The sequence below is a fragment of the Artemia franciscana genome, chromosome 4, assembly GCF_032884065.1.
Source record: "Artemia franciscana chromosome 4, ASM3288406v1, whole genome shotgun sequence".
Taxonomy (NCBI): Eukaryota; Metazoa; Arthropoda; class Branchiopoda; order Anostraca; family Artemiidae; genus Artemia; species Artemia franciscana.
In genome coordinates, this window is record NC_088866.1 from 23272400 (window position 1) to 23285053 (window position 12654).

At 38.6% G+C, this 12654-nt stretch overlaps 2 protein-coding genes across 4 annotated transcripts in view; one reads left to right on the forward strand and one right to left on the reverse strand.

Annotated features, from left to right (window-relative positions):
• LOC136026170 (RING-type E3 ubiquitin-protein ligase PPIL2-like) overlaps positions 1 to 12654 on the forward strand; it is a 193602-nt gene that overhangs the window by 31487 nt on the left and 149461 nt on the right. The gene's annotated exons all lie outside the window — the stretch shown is intronic.
• Positions 1 to 12654, reverse strand: part of LOC136025610 (nucleosome assembly protein 1-like 1-B) — a 40462-nt gene that overhangs the window by 12471 nt on the left and 15337 nt on the right. The window contains exon 4 of the mRNA XM_065701604.1: positions 3880 to 4089. Coding sequence (XP_065557676.1) covers positions 3880 to 4089 — 210 coding nt within the window. The remainder of the gene's footprint in view (positions 1 to 3879; positions 4090 to 12654) is intronic.

A 12654-nucleotide genomic window follows, 5' to 3' on the forward strand; every position in this document is an offset into this window, starting at 1 on the left:
CCGTTCTTAAGTTAAAAATACCTCAAATTTCTAATTTTTCCAAATTAACACACCCCCCCCCCAGCTCCTCCAAAGAGACCGGATCTGTTCCAATCATATCAATCACGTATCTAGAACTTGTGCCTATTCTTCCCATCAAGTTTTATCCCGATCTCTCTTCTCTAGGTTCTTTCCAAGATTTTTGTTTCCCTCCTCCAACCCCTATGTCCCCGGATCCAATTCGAGTCGAAAATAAGATCCTTCACATAAGATCCTCTTATGTGAGAGACATAAGATCCTTCTATATATATCAAGTTTCATTAAGATCCGATCACCGATTCGTAAGATAAAAATACCCCAATTTTCACGTTTTCCAAGAATTCCGGTTTCCCCCTCCAACTCCCCTCAATGTCAGAGGATCTGGTCGGAATTTAAAATTAGAGATTTAAAGCACAAGATCCTTCTAAATATAATATTTCATTAAGATCTGGTCACCCGTTCGTAAGCTACAAATACCTCATTTTTCCGAATTATCCCCCCCCCCTACTCCACCAAAGAGAGCAGATCCGGTCCGGTTATTTCAGTCACGTACCTTAGACAGGTTTTTATTCTTTTCATCCAGTCTCATCCTGATCTCTCCACTTTAAGTATTTTCTAAGATTTCCGGTCCTCCAACCCCCCCCCCCCCCCCCAATGACACTGGATCCGGTTGAGATTTAAAATAAGAGATCTGAATTACGAGTTCCTTCTAAATATGAAGTTTCATGAAAATCCGATTACTCCTTCGTAAGTTAAAAATATGTCATTTTTTCTAATTTTCAGAACTAACCCCCCCCCCCCCCCTAATAGAGCGGATCTGTTCTAATTATGTCAATCACGTATCTAAGACTTCTGTTCATTTTTCCCACCAAGTTTCATCCCGATCCCTCCAATCTAAGCGTTTTCCATGATTTTCTAATACGCCTGCCAAATTTCATCGTCCTAGCTTACCTGGAAGTGCCTAAAGTAGCAAAACCCGGACCGACAGACCGACAGAAAGACAGACAGACCAACAGAATTTGCGATTGCTATACGTCAGTTGGTTAATACCAAGTGCCATGAAAATGGATGACATATACTCTGATCAGCTCATCAAGAGCTATCGATTGGCGTCGAAAAAAGAATTCTATCGGTCTTAGTTCAAAAGTTGATTTTTTTTTGCCGTAGGCCAACTTTCTAACGTCACTAGTTAGAAAGGAGCAAAGGATAAGCTCCAATTTCTTTAGCAATGACAGATATTTTAAAGTTTAAGAGGTACATCTGATAACATTTCTCTACCTCAATCCCAAGTCCGAAAAAACAAATGACAAACCCAGCCGAAATCACGGCAACACTTTCGGACCCGTGGAAAAATGCGGTTTTTTGCTTCTGTAAATTTTTCTATTTACCACTCAAAGAAGATATATTGGCTGTAGGGCCGGGTAACTGCCACAGATGTTTAACACTTATAGATTTTAGTCAATCTTCAATTTGAAAGTGGTGCCTGCCTGCTTGCCTGCTAGAACGGAGCTTTCCACTCGAAAGCAGAAACATGGTTTGGTGAAACGAAAGCTTGGCTGTACAACTTCAGATACTCCTCTCTGACATAGGGTACATAACTCCACTTCACTTCGCACACTCTAGGCTCTGGCTCGTGGAAAAGCGAAAACCATTGTTTTTGGCCCCAGGCAAGAGTTCTGCGGAGTTTCCCAAAACGTAAAGCCGTATTCATCAGTCCGGCCTGAGGTCCACACTTTCCGTAAAAACCGCAGAGGTTAGACCCTTACCAGTTTCCAGGAATAAGCCGACATCGGCGTCATAGGAAAAAAAACGGAACAAAACCAAAGTGTTGCTCTCGCAACACAACTAGCATCTTTGTCGTGTTCTTTTTTTTCATCTTATTTCGGCTGTAGATTTGTTTCTACAGGCTTTACTTTTATAAAAGATTGACCAAGGTAATCAAAGATCAGCAGCCTTTGGAGAGGGAAAAGGTGAAGACAAGGAGGAGTGAGGTAAACAATATTATCAGAAACAAAAAACAATTACGCTTTACCCTAAGACTAATATTTAATATTTCTCTGTTTCAGATTCTGTTTTGGCGACATATAAACGAAGAAACTTCAGTTTCGAGTAATTAATTTAATAAATCATAAAAAAACTATTTTGATTTAGCTTCGGGCTAACATATGGTGCTTCTCTTGTTAATAATCTCATTATAGTCAACAAAGAGCAGTTTTGAGTAATTGAGTTCGCAAATTTTTTGTAAGAAGTATTGATGACGTCACTTCCAAAGAGTGGAACCGTCAAGATATTACAGAAAGACTCATAACAAAAATACATGACGTCATATCCCCTCAATATAATGCACTCGTAAAAGAGGATGACGTCACATTTATTCAAAAGTATTTATATATGGAAGCAATGTGAGGGTCATTCTAGTTCGTTAAGGGAAACAGAACAGAAAGGTAAGAGTCAAATCCGAGTATAACAATATGGTCATATACTTGTGCTTAATATTTGTGTCTTTCAGGTTCCCTTTTGAGTCAACATGGATGACAAAAGCTTCAGGATCAAGTAAGTAAGTTTTAAATCATTTGAAAACAATTGTTCTTTAGCATAAAACTAATACTTAATGTTTGTCTCTTTTAAGTTCCCTTTTGAGTCAACATGGAAGACAAAAGCTTCAGGATCAAGTAAGTAAATTATAAATTATTCGAAAACAATTGTTCTTAAGCATATGACTAATATTTAACATTTGTCTCTTTCAGGTTCCCTTTTGAGTCAACAAGGAAGACAAAAGCTTCAGGATCAAGTAAGTAAGTTTTAAATCATTTGAAAACAATTGTTTTTTAGCATAAAACTAATATTTGATATTTGTCTCTTTCAGATTCCCTTTTGAGTCAACACGGATGAAAAAAGCTTCAGGATCATGTAAGTAATTTTCAAATCATTTGAAAACAACTGTTATTTAGCATTTGACTAATATTTAATATTTGTCTCTTTCAGGTTCCCTTTTGAGTCGACATGGAAGATAAAAGCTTCAGGATCATGTAAGTAAGTTTCAAATCATTTGAAAACAATTGTTGTTTAGCATAAAACTAATATTTAAATATTTGTCTCTTTCAGGTTCCCTTTTGAGTCAACACGGATGAAAAAAGCTTCAGGATCATGTAAGCAAGTTTCAAATCATTTGAAAACAATTGTTATTTAGCATAAAACTAATATTAAATATTTGTCTCTTTCAGGTTCCCTTTGAGTCAACACGGATGAAAAAAGCTTTAGGATCATTTAATTAAGTTTCATATCATTTGAAAACATGTTCTTTAGCATAAAACAAATATTTAATATTTGTCTCTTCCAGCTTCCCTTTTGAGTCAACACGGATCAAAAAAGCTTCAGTATCATGTAAGTAAGTTTTAAATCATTTGAAAACAAATGTTCTTTAGCATAAAACTAATATTTAATATTTGTCTCTTTCAGGTTCCCTTTTGAGTCAAAAACGGATGAAAAAAGCTTCGAGATCATGTAAGTAAGTTATAAAACATTTGAAAACAATTGTTCTTGTTCAAATTTCTTATTTTGTTGGATCCATTGTTCAAAAAAGTTTTTATTTTTACGGCGAAAAATAGAAATAAAAATAAAATAGACACATATCCTACCATCCTTCAAAACCATTTCCTGTTTTTTTTTATCTAAAGACCCAAAAATGACCTCCCCATGATTGAGCTCCTTTTCCAAAAATACACGGTGCGGTCCTGACACGGATAAATGAGTCCAGCGAGATCATATTACATAGGGTAGGTACATATTTCGAGGTTAAAAAATATAACATAATGCGTTTTGTATAAATCTGCCAGAATACCACGACTCAGTCAGACTTACCATTTTAATTCTTGCAGCTGGATCGTATTCAGCTTTTTTCAACTCCTCATTTTCATGATTTAAGTTCTTTCGCATATGATGAAAGTTGGATATGTTGAATTTGCCAAGATTGTGCGGATCTTGAAGGGTTATAATGTCACTCCGGACGAAGGAGTCGTCAGTCAGTAAATCTTTCCAAGTCCTTGACTTAATATTGAGCTCTTCAATTGCCTAAAATAAAGAATACATTAGGCTAAAATAAATAGGTCAATTTTAGTTAAAATAGACTAATTATAGGACAAATATAAAGGTTCCGGGATTCTGGAAGGGGTGTATAGGTCTGAAGGCCCACTCCTCTCGAGCGTACCTAGTCCTAATGACCACTAGATGTGCCAGTCCAGTTTTCTTTTGCGGATAAAGATCCAAAAAATTTCTTAAAAGTATACCTTTATTCCTTTTTTTATAGGCTACATACCCCAAGAACTTGAAGAATCTTCCAGAAATCCTTAAAAAGTCAAAGTGCTATTGAATTCCTTTGGACGAAGCAATTGTTAGTAAATAAATCCTTCTTCTTCCAATAAAGCTTTTTATTTGATTTGTCAACTATATATATATATATATATATATATATATATATATATATATATATATATATATATATATATATATATATATATATATATATATATATATATATATATATATATATATATATATATATATATATCATGAGCTAACTACCCACTTTTACTTACAATTCCCCTAAATGTCTCACAATTGGTATCGGCCTATTTTTGGTTTCAGTGTTAACCCTACTATTGAAGTTGTCAACCCCTTGAAACTTTCAAACTAGTATGACTCATGATGGAATTTTTGTACCAAACAAGAGCTAAGAGCTCATAGGGCACTTGTTACGAGGCGAGAAGAGCTAAGAGCCAGGAGCTCATATGGTATTAGCTCTAACAAAATTCTAAGAATCAATAGATTGATTTAAAAGGAAGATCAGAGGCTTAATGCCGGTCAGGATTTAAAATAAGAGCTCTGAGTCAAGATGTCCTTCTAAACATCAAAATTCATTAAGATCCGATCACCCACCCGTAAGTTATGAATACCTCGTTTTTTCTAATTTTTCCTCTCCCTTTAGCCCCCCAGATGGTCGAATCTGGGGAAACGACTTTCTCAAGTCAATATGTACAGCTCCCTGACACGCCTACCAATTTTCATCCTCCTATCACGTCCAGAAGCACCAAACTCGCCAAATCACTGAACCCCTCCCCCCAGCTCCCCCAAAGAGAGCGAATCCAGTATGGTTACGTCAATCACGTATCAAGGACATTTGCTTATTCTATTCACCAAGCTTCATCCTGATTCCTCCACCCAAGCGTTTTCCAAGATTTCCGATTCCCCCTCCAACTCCCTCGACGTCAACAGATCTGGCCAGGATTTGTAATAATAGCTCTGAGACATGAAATCCTTCTAAATATCAAGTTTCATTAAGATCTGGTCACCCGTTCTTAAGTTAAAAATACCTCAAATTTTCTAATTTTTCCAAATTAACACACCCCCCCCAGCTCCTCCAAAGAGACCGGATCTGTTCCAATCATATCAATCACGTATCTAGAACTTGTGCCTATTCTTCCCATCAAGTTTTATCCCGATCTCTCTCCTCTAAGTGCTTTCCAAGATTTCTGTTTCCCTCCTCCAACCCCCTATGTCCCCGGATCCAATTCGAGTCGAAAATGGAGCACCTGAGACATAAGATCCTTCTATATATATATCAAGTTTCATTAAGATCCGATCACCGATTCGTAAGATAAAAATACCCCAATTTTCACGTTTTCCAAGAATTTCGGTTTCCCCCTCCAACTCCCCTCAATGTCAGAGGATCTGGTCGGAATTTAAAATTAGAGATTTAAAGCACAAGATCCTTCTAAATATAATATTTCATTAAAATCTGGTCACCCGTTCGTAAGCTACAAATAGCTCATTTTTCCGAATTATCCCCCCCCCCCCTACTCCACCAAAGAGAGCAGATCCGGTCCGGTTATTTCAGTCACATACCTTAGACAGGTTTTTATTCTTTTCATCCAGTCTCATCCTGATCTCTCCACTTTAAGTATTTTCTAAGATTTCCGGTCCTCCAACCCCCCCCCCCCCAATGACACTGGATCCGGTTGAGATTTAAAATAAGAGATCTGAATTACGAGTTCCTTCTAAATATGAAAAGGTAAAGGTAAAGGATACGGCATTAGACTTTACAGTCCCTACCGGCGGTGCTGATCTCCGTTTCATGGCCCTTCAGCCAGGAAGTGCAATGGGGGGTTGGGGGCCAGCCATCCTGTGCTTTCGCACACCCTTCCTGTTTACCTTCCCCAGATTTCTCCAGGTACCCATTTAGAGCTGGGTCGACTCTGGCTAAGCTTACAGAGTCACGCCACTGACCCCCGTCCCAACTGAAGAATTGGGTACACTGGGATTCGAACCCTCGTCCTCTCAGACAAAGGATCCCGAATCCAGCGCACCAACCAACTCGGCCAGGACGGCTCTAAATATGAAGTTTCATGAAAATCCGATTACTCCTTCGTAAGTTAAAAATATGTCATTTTTTCTAATTTTCAGAACTAACCCCCCCCCCCCCCCCAATAGAGCGGATCCGTTCTAATTATGTCAATCACGTATCTAAGACTTCTGCTCATTTTTCCCACCAAGTTTCATCCCGATCCCTCCAATCTAAGCGTTTTCCATGATTTTCTAATACGCCTGCCAAATTTCATCGTCCTAGCTTACCTGGAAGTGCCTAAAGTAGCAAAACCCGGACCGACAGACCGACAGAAAGACAGACAGACCAACAGAATTTGCGATTGCTATACGTCAGTTGGTTAATACCAAGTGCCATGAAAATGGATGACATATACTCTGATCAGCTCATCAAGAACTATCGATTGGCGTCGAAAAAAGAATTCTATCGGTCTTAGTTCAAAAGTTGATTTTTTTTTGCCGTAGGCCAAGAATAGTGGCCGTAATTTTGTAGGCCGTAGCATAGATTTTAGTCAATCTTCAATTTGAAAGTGGTGCCTGCCTGCTTGCCTGCTAGAACGGAGCTTTCCACTCGAAAGCAGAAACATGGTTTGGTGAAACGAAAGCTTGGCTGTACAACTTCAGATACTCCTCTCTGACATAGGGTACATAACTCCACTTCACTTCGCACACTCTAGGCTCTGGCTCGTGGAAAAGCGAAAACCATTGTTTTTGGCCCCAGGCAAGAGTTCTGCGGAGTTTCCCAAAACGTAATGCCGTATTCATCAATCCGGCCTGAGGTCCACACTTTCCGTAAAAACCGCAGAGGTTAGACCCTTACCAGTTTCCAGGAATAAGCCGACATCGGCGTCATAGGAAAAAAAACGGAACAAAACCAAAGTGTTGCTCTCGCAACACAACTAGCATCTTTGTCGTGTTTTTTTTTCATCTTATTTCGGCTGTAGATTTGTTTCTACAGGCTTTACTTTTATAAAAGATTGACCAAGGTAATCAAAGATCAGCAGCCTTTGGAGAGGGAAAAGGTGAAGACAAGGAGGAGTGAGGTAAACAAAATTATCAGAAACAAAAAACAATTACGCTTTACCCTAAGACTAATCTATATATATAAAAATAAGTTGTCTGTGTGTGGATCTGTGGATCAGGTGACGTCATGTTTCGGCTGACGTCATGAAATTAGTTGCCATCATTTTTGCTTTGAAGGTGACGTCATTCAAGTTATATAAGACATATGTTCGCGTAGAATTCTATTAATGTTTAAGTTTACAATGACTGATGAAGATGCTCAAAGAGTCTATGCCAAAAAACTTGCTGCTGATAGAGAAAGTCAGAAAAGAAAGCGTGCCGAGGAACTACCAGAGCAACGCGAAAGCAGACTTGCTGCTAAAAGAGAAAGTGAAAAAAGAAGGCGTGCCGAGGAATCAAAAGACCAGCAGGGAAACAGGCTTGAGGCTGATAGAGAAAGAAAGAACAGAAAGCATGCCGAGGAACTACCAGAGCAACGCAGAAGCAGACTTGCTGCTAAAAGAGAAAGTGAAAAAAGAAGGCGTGCCGAGGAACTACCAGAGCAACGCAGAAGCAGACTTGCTGCTAAAAGAGAAAGTGAAAAAAGAAGGCGTGCCGAGGAATCAAGAGACCAGCAGGGAAACAGGCTTGCTGCTGATAGAGAAAGTAAGAAAAGAAAGCGTGCCGAGGAATCAGAGCAATCTGAAAGTTATCGCCTGGCATTCAGGTACAACCCAGTCGATGATTATAGCTTGAGTAGATGTGTTCAAATCGGGACAATGTCTAAAATTTGTCCCTATTGCAAGGCCTTGAAATTCAATGGTGAAACAATGGGAATGTGTTGCGCCTCAGGAAAAGTTAAACTTCCTCTATTGGCTGCACCACCAGAGCCATTGAAGACTTTCCTTACTGGAACTACGTCAGAATCTAAGCGTTTTTTGTCAAAAATCAGACAATACAACTCATGTTTCCAAATGACGTCGTTTGGAGCCCAAATCGAAAATCCAGATCAATTTATGTCTACTTTCAAAGTAAAAGGGCAAATTTATCATAAAGCAGGGTCCCTTCTACCATTCTCAGGCGAGAATCATAAATTTTTACAATTGTACTTCATCAGTGATAGAAATTGTGAATTGAATGCACGTTGCGAAATTTCTCCCAACGTTGAAAGGACAATCGTTTCCCAATTGCAACATCTTTTCCACGAAAATAATAAGTTAGTGCGTCTGTTCAAAACAGCCATCGATTTGATGCCTACTGATACTCATAAAATTGTTATTTCCGCTGACAAAACGCCTCCTGGCCAACATGTGCGTAGATACAATGCTCCGACTATCGACGAAGTGGCAATCGTTATGGTCGGTGATCAGTTTTTACCTCGAGATATTATTCTACATAAGCGAAACGCTCAGTTGTTAAGAATTGCTGAAACTCATCGATGCTACGATGCCCTACAATATCCTATCATTTTTTGGGATGGAGCCGACGGCTATCACTTTAATATTAAATTGATGAATCCAGCCACTAACAAAGAAATGAATAAGAAATGCAGTGCAATGCATTATTATTCCTATAGACTAATGATTCGGCAGGATGAAGAAAATTATATTTTAAAATGCCGTGAATTGTTTCACCAATTTGTCGTGGATATGTATGCTAAAATTGAATCAGAACGTTTGCTATATATCCGCCTGAATCAGACCAAGCTCCGCTCTGAACAATACATTCATTTGCAAGATGCAGTTATAAATGACGGTAATACCACAAACGTTGGAAGATTAACAATTTTACCTTCGTCATATGCTGGCAGTCCCCGTCATATGCATGAATATGCTCAAGATGCTATTGCGTATGTTCGTCTCTATGGTCGTCCAGATTTATTTATTACATTTACATGTAATCAATCTTGGGATGAGATACTGCAGCTTTTACTTCAAGGACAATCGGCGGTTCATAGGCATGACATTACGGCACGTGTCTTCCGGCAAAAGTTGAAATCACTGATAAACTACCTTGTAAAACATGAAGTGTTTGGGTCAGTGCGATGCTGGATGTACTCAGTGGAATGGCAAAAACGAGGTTTGCCACACGCACATATACTAATCTGGCTACATAAAAAAATTACTTCAAACAAAATTGATGATGTGATTTCCGCTGAAATACCTGATAAAAATGTCGATAAGGGGTTACATGATATTATTGTAAAAAATATGATACATGGACCTTGCGGTGCACTGAACGAAAATTCACCATGCATGGCCAAAGGAAGGTGCACAAAGCAATATCCTCGACTTTTAGTACCCAAAACAATTACTGGCAATGATGGTTACCCACAATATAGAAGAAGATCTACTGAAGATGGCGGTAAAACAGCAATAATAAAGAAGCGTAACGGTACCACCATCGAAGTAGATAACCAGTGGGTTGTTCCATATTCCCCTTTATTATCAAAAACATTTAATGCACACATAAACGTTGAATACTGTAACTCCGTAAAGGCAATCAAATACATATGTAAATACGTCAACAAAGGCAGTGACATGGCAGTTTTTGGCTTGCAGTCCGAAATCAAAGATTTCGATGAAATCGTAGAATATCAGGCTGGAAGATACATAAGCAGTAATGAAGCTGTTTGGCGAATTCTTTCATTTCCGATACATGAACGTAGTCCAGCTGTTGTTCACTTAGCGGTACATTTACAGAATGGTCAACGTGTTTATTTCACGGAAACCAACGTGCAACAAAGAGTCCTGAATCCACCGGATACAACATTAACAGCTTTTTTTTCGCTTTGCAAAAATGATTCTTTTGCAAAAAAAACTGCTGTATACTGAAGTGCCTTCGTATTACACGTGGAATACTAAAAATAAAGTATTTGAACGTCGAAAACAGGGTAAGTCAGTCGACGGCCAACCTCCCATCTTCAAAGATACCACGATAGGAAGACTCTACACCGTTCACCCCAATCAACATGAATGCTTCTTTCTACGCCTGCTTTTGGTGAATGTACCCGGTCCGACATCCTTTGAGTATTTGAGGACTGTAAATGGTACTATACATGACACTTACCGTAGTGCATGCCAAGCTCTGAATTTATTGGAGAATGACCAACACTGGGATAACTGCATCAATGACGCGTGCGAAACGTCAACCCCAAGTCAAATTCGTGCATTGTTTGGCATCATTTTAACAACTTGCTCTCCATCAGCTCCTACAGATTTATGGGAAAAATATAAGTCAAAAATGTCCGAAGATATACTTCATCGAAAACAGTTAGAGACGTCAGACATGACTTTTGATTTTACATCAGAAATTTATAACTACACTTTAGTTGTTATAGAAGATTTGTGCATAAGTATGGCAAACAAACCTCTTCAGGGTTTGGGAATGCCTTCACCTAACCGTATCGCTGCTGTTTCGACATGTGTAGAATTGGATCGTGAACAAAGTTACAGTACGAGTGATCTATTGTCGTATGTAAAAAATAACATTTCCAAGTTAACGTCGGAACAAAAACACATTTATGATACGATAATGCATTGTGTCGATAACAACGTTGGAAAAATTTTCTTTTTGGATGCGCCAGGAGGTACTGGTAAAACGTTTGTGATAAAACTGATTCTGGCATCAATTCGATCTAAAAATGATATAGCATTGGCAATTGCGTCGTCCGGAATAGCCGCAACATTGCTGCCTGGAGGAAGAACTGCTCATTCCGCTTTGAAATTGCCTCTGAACTTGCATTCTACAGAAACTCCCACGTGCAATATTTCCAAATCATCTGGGATGGGTAAAGTATTGCAGCAATGCAAACTTATTATTTGGGATGAGTGCACAATGGCACACAAAAAATCGCTCGAGGCTCTGGATCAATGCTTGAAAGATTTGCGAGGGAAGTCGAAACCCTTTGGCAGCACCTTAATATTGCTTGCGGGAGATTTCAGGCAAACATTACCTATAATACCTAGATCAACTCCAGCAGACGAAATGAATGCTTGCCTGAAAAATTCTAATTTATGGGCACACGTAAAAACATTAAAATTAACTACAAATATGCGTGTCCGATTGCAAAACGATGACTCTGGTCAAACATTTTCAGATCAATTGCTGGCAATGGGAAACGGAAAGCTCCCAGTAGACTCAATTTCAGGACGTATACAACTACCTGCTGATTTCTGTAATTTAGTGACGTCCAAAAATGAATTGATTGAAAAGTATTTCCGAATATTCTAAAAAATTATAAAAATAATAAATGGCTAAGTGAAAGAGCGATTCTCGCACCCAAAAATATAGACGTCCACGAAATCAACAATATTGTTTTGACCAAGATTCAAGACCAAGCAGTCCTTTACAAGTCAGTCGACACAGTTTTGGAACCAAATGAAGCGGTTAATTATCCATCTGAATTTTTAAATTCCATAGATCTTTCAGGGTTTCCACCACACGTGCTACAACTAAAAATAGGCGTACCAATAATACTTTTAAGAAATATAAACCCACCAAAGCTTTGCAATAGCACTCGACTTGCCGTAAAAAAAAACAATGGAAAACCTAATAGAGGCCACAATCCTGACAGGGCCTTTTGAGGGTGAGGCTGTTCTTATTCCTCGCATTCCCATGATTCCAACAGATCTGCCTTTTCAATTTAAAAGATTGCAATTCCCAATTCGATTAGCATTTGCAATCACCATTAACAAAGCTCAAGGTTAATCATTAGAAAAATGTGGTATGGATCTTAATACTGATTGTTTTTCCCATGGACAATTGTACGTTGCATGTTCGAGGGTCGGTAAACCTGACAATCTATTTATATGCAGCGAGAATTGGACAGCGAAGAATGTTGTATATTCGCAAGTTTTAAGTTAATTTGTATTTCGGAACCAAATGAAGCGGTTAATTATCCATCTGAATTTTTAAATTCCATAGATCCTTCAGGGTGTCCACCACACCTGCTACAACTAAAAATAGGCGTACCAATAATACTTTTAGGAAATATCAACCCACCAAAGCTTTGCAATGGCACGCGACTTGCCGTAAAAAAAAACAATGGAAAACCTAATAGATGCCACAATCTTGACAGGGCCTTATGAGGGTGAGGCTGTTCTTATTCCTCGCATTCCCATGATTCCAACGGATCTGCTTTTTCAATTTAAAAGATTGCAATTCCCAATTCGATTAGCATTTGCAACCACCATCAACAAAGCTAAAGGGCAATCACTAGAAAAATGCGGTATAGATCTTAATACAGATTGCTTT